The sequence below is a fragment of the Puma concolor genome, chromosome D4 (assembly GCF_028749965.1).
Source record: "Puma concolor isolate L17-30 chromosome D4, mPumCon1.1.hap2, whole genome shotgun sequence".
Classification (NCBI taxonomy): Eukaryota; Metazoa; Chordata; class Mammalia; order Carnivora; family Felidae; genus Puma; species Puma concolor.
In genome coordinates this window covers 71,534,863-71,554,042 of record NC_141679.1, presented here as the reverse complement: position 1 = coordinate 71,554,042, position 19,180 = coordinate 71,534,863, and the positions used below count along the sequence as shown (strand labels likewise).

The 19,180-nt window shown below is 45.2% G+C and overlaps 1 protein-coding gene across 11 annotated transcripts in view; it reads right to left on the bottom strand.

Moving 5' to 3' along the window:
* Positions 1-5,415: 5,415 nt before the first annotated feature.
* Positions 5,416-19,180, bottom strand: part of PALM2AKAP2 (PALM2 and AKAP2 fusion) — a 448,549-nt gene continuing 434,784 nt past the window's right edge. For 8 of the 11 annotated variants that reach the window (XM_086683678.1, XM_086683684.1, XM_086683681.1 and 5 more), the window contains 2 exons: positions 15,103-15,141; positions 5,416-9,409 (listed from right to left, as the gene is read on the bottom strand). In XM_086683678.1, coding sequence (XP_086539804.1) covers positions 9,311-9,409; positions 15,103-15,141 — 138 coding nt within the window. In that variant the 3' untranslated portion in view covers positions 5,416-9,310. The remainder of the gene's footprint in view (positions 9,410-15,102; positions 15,142-19,180) is intronic. The other 3 variants (XM_086683680.1, XM_086683683.1, XM_086683685.1) reach the window with 1 other exon arrangement.

The following is a 19,180-nucleotide window of genomic DNA, read 5'->3' as shown; positions in this document are numbered from 1 at the left end:
GATGAAAATGTGCCTGGGCTAGAGAGCCGGAGATAATTTCTAGGGCCACCAAGACATTTGCATGACTCAGTAGCATTTGTGAAAATGTAGAGGGCAGACCACATGCCCAGCTGGAAAGAACCAGAATTTTAGCCTGTGTTGGCTCTTAGTGACATTGGCAGCTTTGAACGGACTATCGATGCCCCACCCACAACCTCACTTCGGTGTACACACCCAGTTTCCAGCTGTCAGCAGCTGTCCTGTCCTGAAGGCATGTTCTCCTGGGCTGAGAGAAAGCAGAACTGGCCCAGGACCAAGATGGAAGTTTTGCTATTGAATCAAGTCGATGAGAAGGAAAGTTGGGGAGGTAAGCTGCCCGGATTTGCATCCTCCTTCCACCCCTGGTCATGTCATGGGCACACCAACTTATTCAAACTCCCCGAGTGGGAGTTTCCTCCTTTGTAAAATGAAGATACTACTAGTATGTAGTTCAAAGGAGTGTTGTTAAGAACTGAGTGAAATAATCTCCCTAGAGCGCTCAGCACAGTGCCTGGTAACAGAGCTGGCCCTTGGGAAGCAGAGCCATTGCTGGTGGAAGCTCGCAAATAGTTGTCTGCTGCCACCTGGTGGCAACGGCCAATTTTCCACTGAAACGTAAGGGTAAGTAAAGGGCCGCATTTGACCTCCATGTAGGATTGCACATGTGGTGGTTTCCACTTTGGTGTTTTCGGTGTGGCTACATGTAAGATCTCAATGGAGCCCTGTCTTGTGTTAAGAGGGAAATGTCCAGGGCCCCCCGGAGAGGCTCTTGGCTGGGAAAGCCGCTTTCACCTTGGAGAGCACTGCCACCTAGTGGCCATACTACATACTTGCCGTCAAGGGGGAACACTGACCACAGGGAGAAACTCCACCCTTCCGATGATCCAGGGTGGTGATCACGCAGCCCTCTTGTTCATCTAAGGGAGTTCCTTCCTAAATGTCCCCTTGCAAGTTCCTAGCACCTTTCGATCCTCCATTGATGAATTCTGGGACATTTCTGGCTTCTACGAAACATCTTTTCACTTGGATCTCTTTCTCTCTCTTGCCCAGAAGAATATGGGTCCTATGCCACGAGGAATAATTAAAAGCATGCTAAGACAGTGCAGGTTATCACAGGATGGCCCTATTTAACAGGCAGCTGTGGAAACATTGCCTGACTTTGAAGCAGCTCTGTCCCCACATTCCCAATGCTAACAGCCCCTCCAATTCCAGTCAAAACCATCTGAACGAGCCTCATTTTCATTTGTCCTCATATGCACAGAGGTGGGCACATAGTAGGCACTCAGTAAGCATTTGCTGACTGAATGCAGGGCTTTCAAGGAAGTAAACTCTGAGCACATCTGTACCAACCATTTATATTCATTCCCCACAGCAATTCCAGAAGTCAGAAATCCAATCTAGAGTAAGTAAATGGTCAAAGGTTCCACTGAAGAAGTGGTGAGCCTCAAATCTGAGGTCCCTGTCTGATCCCAAAGGTTTGTCAGAGGGACACTGACAGTGACAATGGAAATACCCATACGAGCAGGGACATCGTCTGCAGCACGGGCTCTTTGGGTTCACATACGTGGTCTTCCCGGCATTCCTTCCTCTCCTCTCCTCCACCACAGACCCCAGCAACAGGAGTGTGCACATGACCTAGGCTGGCTGTTTTTGCCGCCTGGGACTCATCACGCTCATCACACGAGATGTTCAGAATCCCGAGTCCCTGATTGCTACCTGCTGGGACTGGTTCAGAAGAGCCACTTCAGGCCAATGAAAGCTCTATTAGTGAGAGCTCTAGCTCCAGACCTCTAGGATAGCCTGCGCTTTCTAATCACAGTAGTTTTTTTCTCCGACAATTGTGAAATTTCAGGGATCCTGGGAACCAATTGTTAAACTGTTGGCATCTTGAAGTCAGCCATTGCAGGAATATTTATACCACAGAAATCTGCAAACGCTTATGAAGAAAACGGAAAGAATGACCTTGGCTTCATCTCTCAGAAATAGTCCGGTGACATTTTTGGTCTTTGTCCGTTTGGGCTTTTTTCTCAGTGTGCAGCTATTAGAGGCTAGAACATGCCTCCCTTGTAGCTTTTTCATTCTTCAGTTTACCCAAGTGTTAACCACTGGGCCTGCTGTCAGCTGGAGGGGTGGAGGGAGCAGAGCCGTGAGTATCAGAGAAGGAGTAACAAAGCCCCTTTGCAGAGTCCCTCCCTCAGTCACCAACACTGCCCTCTGTCTCCTGGGACCCGTGAGAGGCGCCAGTTCAGCTCCTCAAGGCCTTTTATTCACTTTATTTTGATGTTGCCCCAAGAACTTTCTGTAGAGGGTCAGATTGTGAGGCAAACACATTTCTCCACTAGACGAGCGATTCTCAACCTTGGCTGCATGATTCCTTCTCAACCTTGGCAGCTACTAAAACATGCCCACGTTCATAGCCATGTCCAATTAAGACGAAATGAATCAGGGGCGCCTGGGTGGCGCAGTCGGTTGGCGTCCGACTTCAGCCAGGTCACGATCTCGCGGTCCGTGAGTTCGAGCCCCGCGTCGGGCTCTGGGCTGATGGCTCAGAGCCTGGAGCCTGTTTCCGATTCTGTGTCTCCCTCTCTCTCTGCCCCTCCCCCGTTCATGCTCTGTCTCTCTCTGTCCCAAAAATAAATAAATGTTGAAAAAAAAAAAAAAAGACGAAATGAATCAGAAGATCTTGGGGTGAAGCCCAAGGGCCAGTCTCTCTAAAAAACACCTGATGATCCTATGTGCGGTGCAGCCAGGGTTAGGGGCCACAGAACTGGACAGTGAGGCACAAGCCTGGTGCATATGAGTCTTTCCTGAGATGCTTTTAATTTGTATTAATGTCTGGGCTCCAGCCGTTAATGAATCCAAACTTTAAAGCTTTTTCCAGGTGATTCAGATGGAGTCCGAATTGAGAAGTGCTGCTCTAGACCAAATGAGAATGGCCTTTTATTTTGCATCTTATCTCAAACCGTGCAACCATGTTAGTAAAACAAAACGAAACAAAGCAAAACAACACTTATGGAGTCCTGATGTTGCTATCACCCCAGACAATAAAAACTTCTTCCAAAGATCAAACGAATCCCTTGATCTTACCCTGGAATCAAAGTCTGGATAGATAGATAGATAGATAGATAGATGATAGGTATTATCTTCTCTTTACATTTTCTTCTTAATTTGCTCAGCCTCTTTGCTGGGGGTGGAGAGGTTGTCTTTTCTCGACAGTCTGAATGGAATCAAAGCTCTGCCTCACCAAGACCCACAAAGCATTGAGTTGATATGCTGGACAAATGCACAAAAGCCCCCGACAAATATTCAAAACAACCCAGAACGATGTGTGACTGTATCTGCAGCTTATCAATCATGCATCAATCCCCCATTTTCAAATGTAAGTGGAATGCCCAGACCTCGTTCATTACTTACTCCAGATCAGTGATTCTCAAAGTGAGGTTCCTGGACCATCACCACCAGCAGCATCTCCAGGGAACTAGTTAGAAAATTCTTGGGCTGCATACCCTAGACGTACTGAATCAGAAGGCTGAATCTGTGTTTAATGAGCCCTCCAGGTGACACAGACTATTGCTGGGGCAGGAGAGCCAGTGCTCCCCTGAGGCACATCAGTATAAACAGCTGAAGACCCCTGCAGAGACAGAATGTGGCCTCAGTGGGTGGGCAGAGAAAAACGAAGCAAAGGAGAGGTTTGTGACTTTACCTTGCCAGGTGCCAGCACGTCCATTCCAATTGTTCGGAGCCCACCACCTGTGAACTGAGAACAAAGCATCTGGATAATTCTCCCGTCAAGGTTAACTGACACTGACTAGGTCACACATGACTAGGTCATGGCAGAATTAAAACAAAAAAAAATTTTTTTTTATTATGCAAACATTCTTCTTTCTCGGAAAGAAAACATCTGAATGCTTGGGCGACATTTAGAAATTGCCAGCGTGGGGGCGCGCCTGGGTGGCTCGGGCGGTTGAACATCCGACTCTTGATTTCAGCTCAGGTCATGATCCCAGGGTCGTGGGATCGAGCCCTGCGTCAGGCTCTGCCCTGAGCATGGAGTCTCTTAGGAGCCCCTCTCCCCTGCTCATGTTCTTTCTCTAAAATAAAAAAATAGAAAACTTAAAAAAAAAAAAAAGAAATTGCAGGTATGCCATCTGCAACTATTTCCTGAGACCCCGTTCTTTGCCTTGGTATCATCTTTAAAGCCTTTGAAAGTCTCCCTTTCAATTCCCCACTTGTTTTCTGTGCTCCCGGCAGCCCCATTCTGAATTTTGTGTGGGTTCTGTGCAGGGAGATACATAGTCACCACACTCTTATGGCATAGGAATCCCATAATTAAAATGAGCAATGCTCCAAAGTGACTTCATGGCCTCAGGTGTCCCACAATGGTTGTCTGACACCAATATATACAGGGAGGGATGAACCCGGAGTAGTGACCATAGGTCTGGGTCACAGCAAAAAGCCTGCATATCCGCCCTTTACCCATTAGTAGTAATGCCTCACATTAGTTTTGCCCTAAGAGCTTCCTCCGTGAGAATCCTTGAAGATCCCTTCCACCCTGACATACCAGACTCTTCAACCCGTTCCGAGTACCCAGCCCTGTGCACGTGACTTCCCTGGCACGGCCCAGCACCCCCAGATGATAGTAGTGATGGGTGCAAAAATGACCAGGACGCGGAATCCCTAGCTGATCACAACGCGCTGCCCCAGAATGTTGGAAGGAGTCCCATAGATGGGAGAGATGGAGGAAGAGACCCCAAGGAGAGTGGCGGTGGTGGGAAAGAGCTGGAGACAGAAGGTCTGCGCTACAGGTAAGTGTGAGGGGTCAGAGGGTGAACGGGGCAGCTGGACCCTGAAGTGGCCGTGAGGGAGTAGACGGGAGGGCACGAGGAAATTTGGGGAAGAGGCTTCCTCATTAATCTGTGGTCTTCATACGCTCTTTAAAGTCTGAAATTCTCCATTCTTCAGAGGGGAGCTGAATACAGGTGCTGAGAATGTGATAGCAAGAATTAGAACCCAGGAGCCACATGCAAAGCTTGAGTTTTAACCATTTGTCCTACTGTTTGCCCAGCCATCTCTGACCTTGGAGTACACCTACCTCATCCAGAGGCACCCGAATCATTTCCGGGGTCCCGTCAGAGGTTTCTAGGCTCTAGCCAGGGCAGTTGGAGACAGCATGGCAAAAAGGGGCATTGGGACAGCCTGTCACAGGCTGGGGACCACTGCCCCACCAGCTGGTATAGCCTTTGTGGTTCAAGTATGCAAGAGGCAGATGCCGACACACAGAAGTCAAGGCCAAGGGCGCCTGCGTGTCACCGTTTGGCGGGTCCGTCTTCTGACCTCCCTCCACCCCCAGTCAAACAAGTAGCCATGGTTTATAAAAAAAACACAGCACACACCGGGTTTTAATGAGAAAATAATTGTATACTTGCATCGAATGCCTCACAATCACTATAAAACTGAAGCAGGATAATAACATTTAAGTGGTTAACATACACAGGAGAGCCAGATACAGAGTATAATTTTCAAACACAGTATTGCTGCTGTTTCCCCCCCCACCCCTCCTCCAAAAAAAAAAAAAAAAAGTCATTTGGGTAAAGGGCAACACAAAATCAAAGCTGGCAGTTCACTCACTGAATGCTTAAAATTCAGGAAATTGGTTCTGTCACTAAAACTGGATATATTCACCATCTCTAAACACTTAGGCTATTTTTTTTTCAATACATAGTTTAATTACATCCATTCTTGAGTTGGAAAAATGTTTGTCTTCAGAGACAAGAGTCAACACTGTCTTAGTGTTTCTTGTTACACCTTATATGTGTGTGTTGTGTTGTGTTGTGTATGTACGTGGACACTGATCTATATACTGCTTATACGTCATTGTCTAAGGTGGGCAGCATGCAGAGGTGTAAAGAGGCAAGGAAATTGCATTGTGTCACCCGAGTAGACTACAGCCCAGCCTCCTACCACTGACAGACCCTGTTTCCATAATTTCTGGATGAGAGAGCCAAGGCATGTCAGTAGTTAATCAGCTCCCGAGGAAAGTGAACATCTATAAACACTGTGGAAGGGAACGCTTTCAGGAAAGCTTTTAACATCTACAGAATCTAAACATTTGTTCTAGTTGAGATTAACAAGCTTGCGTGCTATTTGGGGGCAGGGACGAGCATCAGAGGCCAATTTCTTTGACAGGCCTCTTCCTCTTGATGGATTAGGCAGTAATGACTCTCCTCCAGGGGTCTGTTGCCTGTTCAGAAGGTTAAAGGGGTTCCTTTGGGATCCCAGGGCCTGGCACGGTGCTGTGTACAAAGCCCGATGTTTTCTGAACGGGTAAAAAACTCAAGAGCCCAGAGAAAAAACCTGGCTCTTCCAAGGGAACTGCAATTTACATTTTAATAGGATTCTAAGTGAGTGGACCAAGGAAATCGACAGCAGTCCTCAGAAGGCAGCAGAGGGAACAAGCGAATGTTGCAGATGTAGGGGCCACAGTTAAGCAGCGCTGTGACTGTGGGAGGCTCACGGAAACTCTGCATTTGTTGCCTTATCTACACGTGGAGCGAGGACCAAAGGATCCCTGCTAGAACTCTAGGCAATGCTTCTGGTTCAGTCTACTGTAGTCAAAGGCCAATTTGTCTGCCTCCAAAAGATTCCACGAATTGGGTGGCCTCCTAAGCTTCCCATTCAGCTGCAAATTCTCTTCTCAAATGTAGGTTTAAGATGGGTGGGGACCCGGCTTCCTTCAAAACACAACAATGTCAGGTGGGTCCTGAGGGCTGTTTCCTCTTGGGAAAGACAGTGTTTGTCTATATCAAGTCTGTGTTCTCTACCAGATTCAGAGTTAGTCCAGAAAACACGAAGCATGTTTCTTTTTTTGTGCATCTCATAAAACCATCTGCTCTCCAGCCATCCTAGCTGCCACTGTGCCCCTGAGCCACAGGAAGCTCTTGTCCCATCTTTTAGTCACGTGCCTGCCATGGGAACGCTGAAAATCCTCAGGCAAGGCAGCCTTCCTGGGGGCTCCCATTTCACCCGTCAGGACTTCTAGTCTAACACAGACCTCATTTTCCTGGGAATGTCTGTCTCCATGCCAGCCTCCCCCACTTGAAAATGAATTCCTTGCAGCAGGGATCTTGTTTTGTGTCCCCAGTGGCTAGCACGTTTTGTTGAATATTCCTTCACGATATTCAGGAGAATAAACCACATAAAGATGGTGCCAGCCACCGATCTCTAGGATTTGGCTTCAAATTGCAGGTTCCTTTGGCAGTTTTAAAGGATCCTTGTAAGTTATCAGATGGTTGCCTTTCTACTTTATGCCTACCGCTTGCCTGTGAATAAACTTTCCCCCTAAAGTCAACACTACACTATTAAAAGAAGCAAAGGTCATGTGCCTAACATCTACGTACACACTGTTGTGGAGTTGTTATTTGTCAGAATAACATATTAGAGCTTATGACATAACAGTATAAAAACAAAAAGGAATTTTAGTGAGGTCTGGCTTCATTATTGCTCTTTTAAAAACCATAGTTTTAAAACAAATAGAAAAAAGAAAGGCTGGTCAGTTTTTTTTCTCATGGCCAGAATTAAAAACTTTTCTCATCCAGAAATTCAGGGCACCCAATTATTGAATACCCATTTCATATTGCTTTAAATGACAGTGAGATAGAGCTGGCATCCTTTACAGTATACTAAGCTATGAATACAAAGCATGAGAATAAATACGGTAACTTCTCTAAATGTCAAATTACAAAACTGCTCAAAACTTTGCAATTGTGACTCATGCAAATACCATGTTAGGTCAATTTAATATTACAAATACTGCATCAGGTCGGTGCCTCTATATCCCTTTTCATAAAAAAGAAATTCTCACTCACTCCTGATGCTGGCAAACAGCTTTGGAGGAAATAACTGTACACCCTTGTCCCATGAGCATTCTGGAATTTTAATCCTTGCACACACACTTTACCCAAACACACAAAGGGACGTGCATGAGCACGCACGGGCACACACGCGCACACGCATACGCACACGCATGCACACAAACACGCACACACACGCACGCACACACACACACACCATCTTTAGGATTTGTAGCTGATTCCAAGCCTGCACTTAGATTTCTATTCTATATTTTTCTCTTTATCATTCTGAAAAACGCTGGTTGCTCAGCAAAAATAATACCTGTTACTTCCTTAATTTCCCACGTTCTCCCTCCCTGTTTCTCTGTCTACCTTCATGTCCTTTCTTTAATGATTCCTTTCTGATTGATCCAAAATAATCTGTCATTCTTCCTACTAAGGTCCACTTTATAATATAAAATATAGTTATAAACACCTTTTTATTTCCTGTCATCTGCCTCTCGAAGGCAGAGTTTGCCCTTTTTTCAATTATTGCCACTCTAAAAATACCCCCACCATCTTGAGCCAAGCTGTTGGATGTGTACAGATTTTATACATGGATATACTCCCCCCATCCCATCATAAAAATAGTTGTTGCCCACTAAATATAGTTTTCATATGAAGAAACATAATTGTGAAAATGTGTTCTCATAAACGGCAAATTAGTCAATACTACAAGCAGACGAGATCCTAAAGCTAAAATAATCCATTTGGTTTGGCTTTCTCCCTCTTTCTCAACCCCCTCATGTAGAATAGATTGTGTTTGCAACATGAAGAAACATTGTCTTAAGAAGGTGGATTTTATATATTGCGATCATTAATTGCTCCCAATTAAAAACAATTAGATGTAAGAGAAATGGAATCCTAATTGCCTCTCCTGGCAGATATAGAGAAACTTGCATTTCATTTTACGGCTGCTGGAGTAAACGGAGTTATTCCCACACCTCTGATGCTGTGAGCGACGGTAGGGAACCGGTGCTGGGAGTCTCCAACACCCTGTAGATTGCACCGGCGTGGGCTCTGCAGCTCTAAATGGCCCTGTCACCAATGTTTGTCATCACCCAGCGAGGCTGGTCTCAATTCCGCCTGGAGCAACCATGTTGATTTGCTTGTTACTGCTTTGTCCTTTTGGATCAATTGTGGATTGGTCCAAATCCAGGTGATTCTTTTGAGTCTCAAAAAATCCTTTGTCTTTTGACTCCTGGGTGTTTATAGAGTTTGATGGGTAGGCTTCTTTTTACTTTATTTTTCATCGTTGGTCATTGCAGCTTCTGGTCTACATAAGGATTGTGGAGTTTGTTTGCACTTTAATAAATATTCCATTAAAATGCTTCAATGTGTTGATTGCTTGGTTTCTTGGTAACCCAAGCACCAAAGAAGCTTCCTGGGTGGAAGGAAGTTTGTTACTCATCGTCCTCTTCCTCCTGGTTGGCATAGATCCCTGCCTCCCAGCGCAAGGCCAGTGCGCTCTTTCTTCGATTAACCCGTGTGGCCTCAAGGACCTGAAGAGAGAGGGAAAAAAATTAACCAGAGTTCATGGATGTTCACTATGTACACAAATCAACTTCTCCATGTCTTTCCTCCTTCCTTCTCAATAGCATATAATAAAGGGAACGTAAGACGGTCTGATACTGCTGGGAGGTAGGAGAGACATGGTCAGTAAAGCAGGCTGGTTGGTTCTGGATATGCACTCATTTCCAAGCCAGATTTCATTTGCTCTTTGACCCATAGTTTTCAATATAGAAAGATTTAATTACCCTGAAACGTTCTGCACCTCTTTTTGAACTACACTTGACTCTGTACTAAGTGTGTTGATAACACAGATCTCTACATGTTATCCGATCAGTGCTGTCTGACAGACATTACTATCTGTGTTATCAATATGGTAGCCACTAAGCTACATGGCTATGGGGCACAAGGAATAAGGCTAGTGTGGCTGAGAAACTAAACATTCAAGTTTAATTAATTTTAATTTTAATATCCTCAGGGACCCTGTGACTACCATATTGGACAGCACAGCTATAGACTGTCTTAGTGAACAAGTAAACTGGAAAATAATTCCAAACAACTGGACCAGTGTGGATTCAATCTCTCAAGCTCTGTGGACTTACATAAGCTATGATCACATTTATATCATAAAAGTCTACTTTGGTATAACCAAACTGCCAAGAGAAACTAAGTGGAAAGAAAAATAGTTTCCCAGGCCAATAAAAAGCAATCCGAGCATGCCAACGCAATGTCAAGGCCACAGATGCTAACAAATAAAATGCGAGGTGACAACATCAAGGACAGATAGGCTCACCACCATCAGGGTAAGGCCTCCCTCCCTTCAGTTCACTAGAATAGTCTGTGGACTCCTGAGGGAAAACTTCAGCCAGGCTGCTCCAGCTTTAGTCTGATCAAGATGGATGACATTCAGGTTGCCAACATATGAGAAATGGCTCAGTTCCATGGCACTGCCCCACAGGGAGCCCATGCATGCCAACCAATTAAATTACTGTGGCATTCGCTTAGGACATGCAGTTTCTGATATTAAAGAAAAGTCTAGGAGAGCCAACACTGGTTGATGATCCAAAATGCAATGAAGGCTTTGCTTATTCTAAGAATAATCATTTTGGCAAGGGACAGAGTTGCTGGCAACTCTGGAGAAGCAAGGAGATGCAGGTGACAGGCAGTGGTGGGAACCGAGGCACAAGCAAATCCTGGGTAGAGTAACGGTCTGGGGGTCCATCTCAACCTGCTTCTTTGCACATCTGACAAATGGATGCACTTCCCAGAGCTTCAGTGTGCTTTCCTCAGGGAAGCTGTCCCCAGTGCCCCCAGCAAGGACAGCTGGACTTAACATGTAGGATGCACTAGCCATGTCTCCTAAGTGAATGGTCATTGTTAAGCACATAAGCCATGTCACAAAGTGTCTTGTGTAAGCATACCATGGTCACTTATTCCATATCTAAGAATAAGAAACCAGTAGGAGGAGCAAAGAATGCTTCCAAATCTGGTGTAGGTAAATAGAGGATCCTTCTAGAAGGTCAGTGCGTGGTAACATGGTACTGAGAAACAGCACTGGACTGGAACTGGAAATCCTTTCTTTCCAGTCCTGTCTGGAACACGTTGGTGTCGTTCATGGCATCTCTTTATCTGCAAGATAGAAACAGCACCTGCCGTCTTTCCCAGGCTTTCTCCGGAGGCAGTGCTGACTCTGGAGTCCAAGCAAGTCTAGATTTAAACCCTAGTGACCTTAGAAAAGTCACTTACCTTGTGCCTCAGTTCTCTGATATGTGAAATGGGAATTATAAAAACTACAGTTCAGAATTGGCCTGAGGAATAAATGGGGCAATGTATGCACAGCACTTAGCGTAGATCCTGGCGCATAGTTTTCAAACAATCATTAGTTCTGTCATTATGTGAAGGGGCTTTGTAAGCTATGAAGTGGTGTTCCAACATGAGGCATTTTTATAATTTTTATAATTTATAATTATAATTTATAATTTAAATTTTATAAAATTTTATCATTTTGTAAGGAACTCTACATTGTGTAAGATGCTCATCTGTTCACTTGGCCGGTTGTAGATACAAACTGAAAAGCTTCCAGAAAAGCTAAAAATCAATCATGGCTCTGAAAAGAATGGTCCCTTGTCTTGTTATTTATGCTCTATTTTAATTCTCAATCATCTTAAATAAATTCAGTCTCCTTTGTTCTTCAGGAACCCATGTTACAATCTGTCTCTCCATCCATCTTACAGATACTTACTGGCTTCCTACCAAGTGTCAGGTGCAGTGCTTTATGTTGAGGATAGAATGGCCTCTGCCCTCATGGAGCTTAGCCACCAGAAAGCATTATGGGCAGGGAAATCTTTATAATTATGGAAATATTCAGCACAGCTTGGATTTGAATATCTGCTTGCTGCAGCCCAAAGAATTCACTTACGCCAATAACGAAGGCTCTTTTCTTAATTCATTCCCCTAATTTGTATGCTGTTTAACACGATACTGAATTTCTGAGGACATCTAGAGCCTCTCATAATGGCAAAGACAGGAAAATAAACGGGTCATGATAAAAACAGCCAGCAACCTTGCGATCAAATTGTCTTCAGGTGCACAAGGCTTCTGATCCAGGACTGGCTCAGGGGCCACTCTACGATGGCCTTTTGAAGGTTCAAAGGCCAAGCCCTTTAGGGTTAGGCCATAGCTCATCTAAATGAGCATTTGTTCCATAATTAATTCAGAGTACAGTACTGTAGTGTGTGTGTGTGTGTGTGTGCGCGCGCGCGCGTGCGTGTGTGTGTGCGCGCGTGCGTTTCTCTAGAGCAAATCTAGAGCTCTGACACTTGAGTTACTGCATATGAACTTTATTTCCTAAAGTCCATTCCTTTCTTTTCTGGGCAGAAAAAAAAAAAAAGCACTTGCCTCAGGGCTCTAGTAACACATCACATGTCCTTGTGCACCACTTACTGTTTTGATCTTGACTGTCCTACGGGATTCACACTATTACTATTATTACTATTGTTAATTGCACTTCACATAGGAAGAAACTGAAGCAAAGGGAGGTTAAGTTGACCAATGTTAAGGTGGAGGAGAAGCTCAGATGGGCACCCAGAATCCTGGGTGTGGAGCTGATGCCCTAGGCCACCACGCTGCCCCGCAGCTCAGTGCCTATGCGCGTAGTAGGTCCTCAGTAGATTGTTAACTGAGTGAATGAGTGAGTGACTCTCCCTACAGTTCTGTAGACTTGAAATAATTCTTTTCAAAACAGTAAAATAGTTTGTTGGAAGAAGCAACAGAAAGAGCAATTATACTCTGTAGGAATGGAGAGGGGAAAACAAAAAAAAGTTTAAAAATAATAATAGAAAAACCTGATTTAAGGCTTTATTGATTTTGCAAATTCAGATTTAGACCTGGTGGGAGGGAAAAAAATCAGTTGTCTTTGAACAACCCTCTAAATATGAATTTTCCCTCTCTAGTGCTTGCGGGGATTCCAGAAAATTGCTGAACTTTGCCTAGACATCAACAGAGACAATTGTATTTGGGGGGATGTAACAAAAGGCAGAGGGGTTAAGTAATGTCAATCACCCTATTTACGTGAACATTTTGTCTTCCTAAATTTCTCTTCAGCTGAAGATAGACTGGCACCAGTTTTACCTTCCTGGAATATATTCGATTGGATTTTTGTTATTCTTAATGGTGCTACTCAGAGGGGATAGGGGCCTAGGGCCGAATTCTTCCACTGCCATTGCCAAGATGAGAAGCACAATTAGTCACTGAGGAGGGTACAGGGAATGATATTCTCAATATTCATTTTATATCTTATGAAAGAAAATTACTGATCATCATCAGCTCCCATCTCTGGTTCTAAAGATTTTGCAAAATAGGGAGGTTTTAAAAATATACTGTGCTATAAGTTAGCACAGCCATTCTGAAGAATAATTTGCAATATGTAATGAGTGTGAGGATGTGTTGTCCTTATATAACTAGTTCTTCCGCTCCTAGACGTATAGATAGAAACTCTTCTGTAGGTTATGCAAAGCGACATGTACAATAACATTCACTGAAGCATTGTTTGTAATGGCAAAAAAAAAAAAAGAAAAAAGAAAAAAAGTGAACCAATCAAGAGAGAGAGAGAACCAACCAACATTTCCATAGGAAATAGGAGGATGAAAAAATAGTGCTACAGTCATTCAAAGGGATCCTATACAGCAGTTATAATGAATGAAGTAGAGCCCCAAGTAACAACGTGGACACATCTAAAAACAAGGTAGACAGGGGCGCCTGGGTCGCTCAGTCAGCTAAGCATGTGACTCTTGATTTTGGCTCAGGTCATGATTCTCACAGTTCATGAGACTGAGCCCCGCATCAGGCTCTGTGCTGACAGCATGGAGCCTGCTTGGGATTCTCCCTCTCTCTCTCTCTCTCTCTCTCTCTGTCCCTCTCCACTCATGCTCTGTCTCTCTCTCTCACTCTCTCTCAAAATAAATAAATAAACCTATTAAAAAACCAATGTAGACAGAATAGAGTAAGGAGTGGAGGATGCTACAGTATGTCATTTTTAGAAAGTTTTAAGGCATGCAAAACCATAGGATGTTATTCATGTATAGAAACATATAAAATATAAATGTAAAAACATGCATAGAAATGATGAACCCCAACTCAAGAGAAGTTACCCCTCAGGAGAGAGAGAAGTGGGGACTGGGAGAAGTAACAAGAGGGCCTGAATGGTATTTGCCATATTAGTTTATTTTTAAAATATTAAGCAAATACTACGAAATGATAAGAATGGTCAAAGCTGGAAAGGTGGACTTTATCGTTTTATTATCTGTTCTTAATGGAACACTTGAATGCCAACTCTGTGACATCAGGGACTTGGTTTTGTTGACTGTTCTGTTTTTGGAACCTAGAAAAGTGCCTGGTGCCTGCTAGGTCCTCACTAGATTGTTAATCGAGCCAATGAGTGAATGAGTCTCCCCACAGTGCTGTAGATTTAAAATAATTCTTTTAAAAATAGTAAAATGCTAAAGAAAACAAATAGGAAAACACAGTGTTTTCCCATAAAAAAAGGAAAAATATTTAAAAATAGAGGAAAAGGAAACACTGTGACTTTTCACAGCACAGGTATTTGTGAAATCTGTGTAAAAGGAAACTGTACAGAAAGGAGGAGGTTCGGGGAAATTCAATACTGACAGGAGCTTCTAAAACAAACAAAAACAGGTTTCAAGATCCGGGCAGGGAGGGAAGTGGGCACTGGGATGGTTCGGTGTTGGAGTAACTTGTCCTGAGGCTATGGAGCCGAACTCTCTGGATTTGTGCTATGGCAACCAAAGGACTGGTCAGAATCAACAGCTCGGTCCGCTTGAGCGGCCTTGTTTTCTAACCAGACCTGAGTATATTTGCTATCAGTGCCTGGAGAAACTAACGTCCGTGCCCTCGAGTGCAAACACCCTCCAGATCCGTGAGCATGGCGAGGTCTTCTCCAGCCCCCCCCCCCCTCACAGCACAGCAAACCACAGCAGCGGGTAGCACTGTTGCATACACCCCAACATTTCCAGGCAGTCCCCAGTTCCGCAAAGGCTGGAAGAAAGAAATATGGAGACGAGCTGCTTTCTTGCCCTTCTCCTTTAACATGTCAGGAAACGGCCAACCACAAGAGCATGCACTTGGGTCAGGCATGCAGGAACACCAAGACAAACAAGTGGAAAAGTACCTCGGAAGTCACCTTGCAAGACAGTAACTTAGAGGTGTACTGGCAGAGAGGGAAAAGAGCAGGGTTAGTACACGGCAGAGACACGCTCACACAACACCCCCCAGCCGGGAATCGGCACCACGCTGGGGGCAGACGAGCGGGGAAGTGACACCGGGAGGCCATTATACACCCACGCCAGACTCGCTTCATCTGATATTAGTTTATTGAAAAATCTGTATCTTTTGGAGCGAGGGGATACCCTGTTATGCATTAATAAAAATATCAGATAAGCCATACTTTGTTAATTCAAGATTTGTCGCTTCTGTTTTCTGTGCTTTGAATTAACAAGATTCTTCCCCGCCCCAGTATGCAACCAGTGGCCCACCAACAAGGTCTTTGATGTCCGTTTTGGATTTGCTGGAATCCGTAGCCAAATAGCCTTTTCTCTTCCCGTAGTTCCTTTGAGCCCCACAGCGGTCCTGTAGCCCGTTGTCCCCCACAAAAAAGACACTAACCACAGGCAGGAGTTGATTTGGATCCAAGGTTCGTAGAGGCAGAATCTCTGTAGCTGAGTTGTGAACGGCACTGCCTGGGGAAGGCCCACAGCCCCCCTCATCACTATCCTGAGGGTCTGGATAAGTTCCTGAGAGTGGGGTGATCATGTAGCAACTGAAGTGACCCTTTAGTACCCATAGGAGACTAAAAGCCTCCACAAGAAAAGCTCAGAAAAAAAATGGGCCAGCTATGGGAGATCACATAGAAGAACCAGCTTTGGCCAGCCTCTGCTGGAATTGAGGTGATGACCTCACATTTACACAGCTTAGGACACTGGAGGCATTTCCTGGGCTTTGGCGTTGGCAACCATAGGATGGCTAGGTGGGATCATATGTCTGTGATCACTAACTGCTTGAAAATTACACGTCTGTACTGATTGGGCTGATGACTGGGGGCTGATGAGCTTGGAGCTTTCCTCCTCTTTTCGTACCTCCTCTTTCGTGAGCAGCTAGGAGAAATCTGGGCAGCACGAAACACTGTTGACTGTAAGCTGGGCTTCCTGTGGAGCCTGGGGTGTGGGGCCCTGAGTGCGCTTCCCTCATCCACTCAATGAGAGTGGGCCATGGGGTGTCTTGGGTCGGTGGGAAACGTGTGCGAGGAATTCTCAGGAAAGCAGTAACTGCTTAGCCCCCAGCTTTGACTTACCCCAGGAGAATAAGTGAGGTCTTTTCTTATTTCAAGACAGGCAGGGATGGCTGAAATACTTCTCAGTATCTATTTTTGGTGTAAGAGAGACAGTAGAAAACTGACCAAGAGTAGATCCTATGCTAGAAGTGGGGCTGGGGCTGAATGCCCCAGGAGACTGTGATTGGGATGCAGACCAGCATTAATTGAGAAAGAGAAAGCAAACCCACCAACCTGTTCAAGAGCATCACTGACTCAAGAAGAACCCATGGTTTTCTGAGGCTCAGCTCAGGTCAGGTTGGGAGAATAGCTGGCCAGAAAAACAGTTTTGCCTACATATCTTTCCTTTGCAAGGCATCAAGGAACCCTCTAGGAAACTATGATTCATCAGTCCATCATGTGTTACATGACTGACCAGAGATGGCATCGGGCCCAGATAAGGGCACATTTCCATATAAGAAAACATTTCCAGATAAGAGAAACCCACGGTAAGAACAGGACTGCTGCATCTGGATGTGCAGTGCGCACACTGCACAAAAGCACCAGGCTGAGGGGGTGGGGGGTGGGGGGCGGGGTTGAAGTTCAGTGCCCCCACTCCCCTCACAGCATGGCAGGTGCATCCTGGCAGATGAAAAATGGCGCCATTCTAAACATTCTTACAAAGGCCCTGTAAAGGCTAGTAAACAGCCAGGGGTAGGGGGTAGGGGTGGGGTAGCAACCTCCTTACCCCCAAATTAGGTGAGGGGTCCATTTGTCAGTGGGGCCTGGCTGAAGCCTTCAGCACAGAGACATTCATTAGTGACCACGTCACACAGAACAAGGACACTGGCGGGTGGGCACCTGCTCAAGGTCTGAGTTAGTGATGGCCATTCGGGGAGAACTTTTCAAGAAAAGGGGCTTTCTCCCGTTCCTTTGTTATCGACTTTTTCGCTAACTGCGAAATGAGCAGAACATCCACAGATGACTTAATATTCCCGATGCAGTGACGTGTGGGTAGATATTCCAAGAGTCATGATTTAACTTCCCATCTTCTATCGTTCTTTGACCGTCACCTTGTTTCCAGCAGAAGAGGGGGACAGCTCAGGGACATGAAAAAGGCTACTGGATGTTACAGCTTCCTTCCCTCACACCATCCCCATGGCAGGGGGTCCACGAGCCAGAGGTTTCCTTCCTGGCCTGCATACGATTTTTTATCAAGTGGGAAAGCTTCAGCTGGCAATGACCTGGGGACAGGACTCCAGCAACCACTGCTGCTCCCGGGGTGGGGGGACTGAATCTGTTTTGATGGCCATGATGTTTTTCTCGGGGGTTGGCAAAAACTACTCATGAAACTACAGGCATGGCTTCCCTTGGCTTCCCTGTCTTCTCTTTCTTCTGTCCTTCACGCTCAATAATAGCATTGTGCCTAACGTATCACTATACTTACATCACGATTGCCCCATTTGGTTTTTAGGTCTTCCTTCTCCTTAGCAAGCGAGTCAAATTGTTTTCATGCCAACCAGAAAGAACTCACTGCCTCCTATGGGCAAACACATGGTTTGGTCCTGATCATGTGTGAGGGACTCATAGTGTTGCCAAGTGACTTACTGGAAGGAATCCTGGCAGATGGATGTGTCAGGTGACACTGGACTCAGGTGAGCTGGGTGAGGCTCCTAGAGGGTGGACAATCTAAGAAGCCATGTTTCCCCCTCAGAATAATGTGGGTGAATGGAACCAGGAAAACAGAACTACCAGCTTCTGGGACAGGGAAGCCAGTTACACAATCATACATCACGCAATCCATTTGCTCTCTGTTATTAGCCTTCCAGTAGAAGAGACAATTAAAGAAGGGGCCAGAGATCGGCTAGGAAAACAAACGGTTTGTTCATTCCTGCAGGTAAGCTTCAACACATTCTCCAGTGACTTGAGTAGATACAGTAGAAAAGGTCCCCTGAATTAAAAGGGCTAAGAGGGGAGGTCAGACGTGGCTCTAAAATGAAGTTTGGCTGATGATCATCTATTTGCTTTAGAAGCAATCTGAATATGTTCTTGAAGTTTCAGGTCTCTTAAAAGAGGATATAGTGCACTGGATAGGTTTTGTTCTGTTCCTAAGAATTTTCTACAACAACGGACTTGGTTCTCTTGTAATATCAAGAACGGTGCAAGACACTTGGCTTTGACTTCAAGAGCTGAGGATGTTAACAGCCCGATCAGTTAGTAGGTTTCTTCCTTATTTGAAGTGTTTATTTACTTGAGAAAAATAGAGACAGGAGGCTGCCACTTTATTGCGTAAGTGAAGGGTAATCAGTATATTAAAATGCTGATTCCAAGTAGCTTCCTCAATGCAAAGGGGAAAGCCAATCTGGTTGCCTCCTGAGTTTGCATGAAGGCGGCCGCCGGCCTCTGCCTGTGGAATGAGCAGGAGTGGGCTCTTCACTTCTTTGGGTAGTATTTTCCCCTAATGTCTGCCCTCCAACACAGAAGGCGCACACAAGAGATATGCAGAATGTGCTCAGAAAACACTTGCATGGGTCACATGCAAAGTGTTTCCATTTGTTCTTCCCCTTCCATGCCAGAATGCAAGGGGTCCACTCAGCTAACTTCTGCCAGAGCTGCTGACGTATGGTGTGGACTCACTGGGAGAAAAGGAGCCACTTACAGCACTAAGCGTCAAAAGCACGGGCTCCAGAAAATACCTGAAGGTAAACTCCACATTTTAAGTAGGGCTGCAAAGAAGGAGTGGTTAAGGCGATTTGATGGGCTGAAGCCCTATGGGCTTGGGGAAGGAGCCCAAGCAACAAAAGTGTCTGTAGCACCCACTGAGGGCCAGGCTCCATCCCACTGTGCAAATGAGGAATGGCTCCCAAAGGCTCCAGCCTAACAAGAGTACCTGAATCAGTATTCCAGGCAGCTTAGGTACAAACCCAAGGGAGAGCCTGGG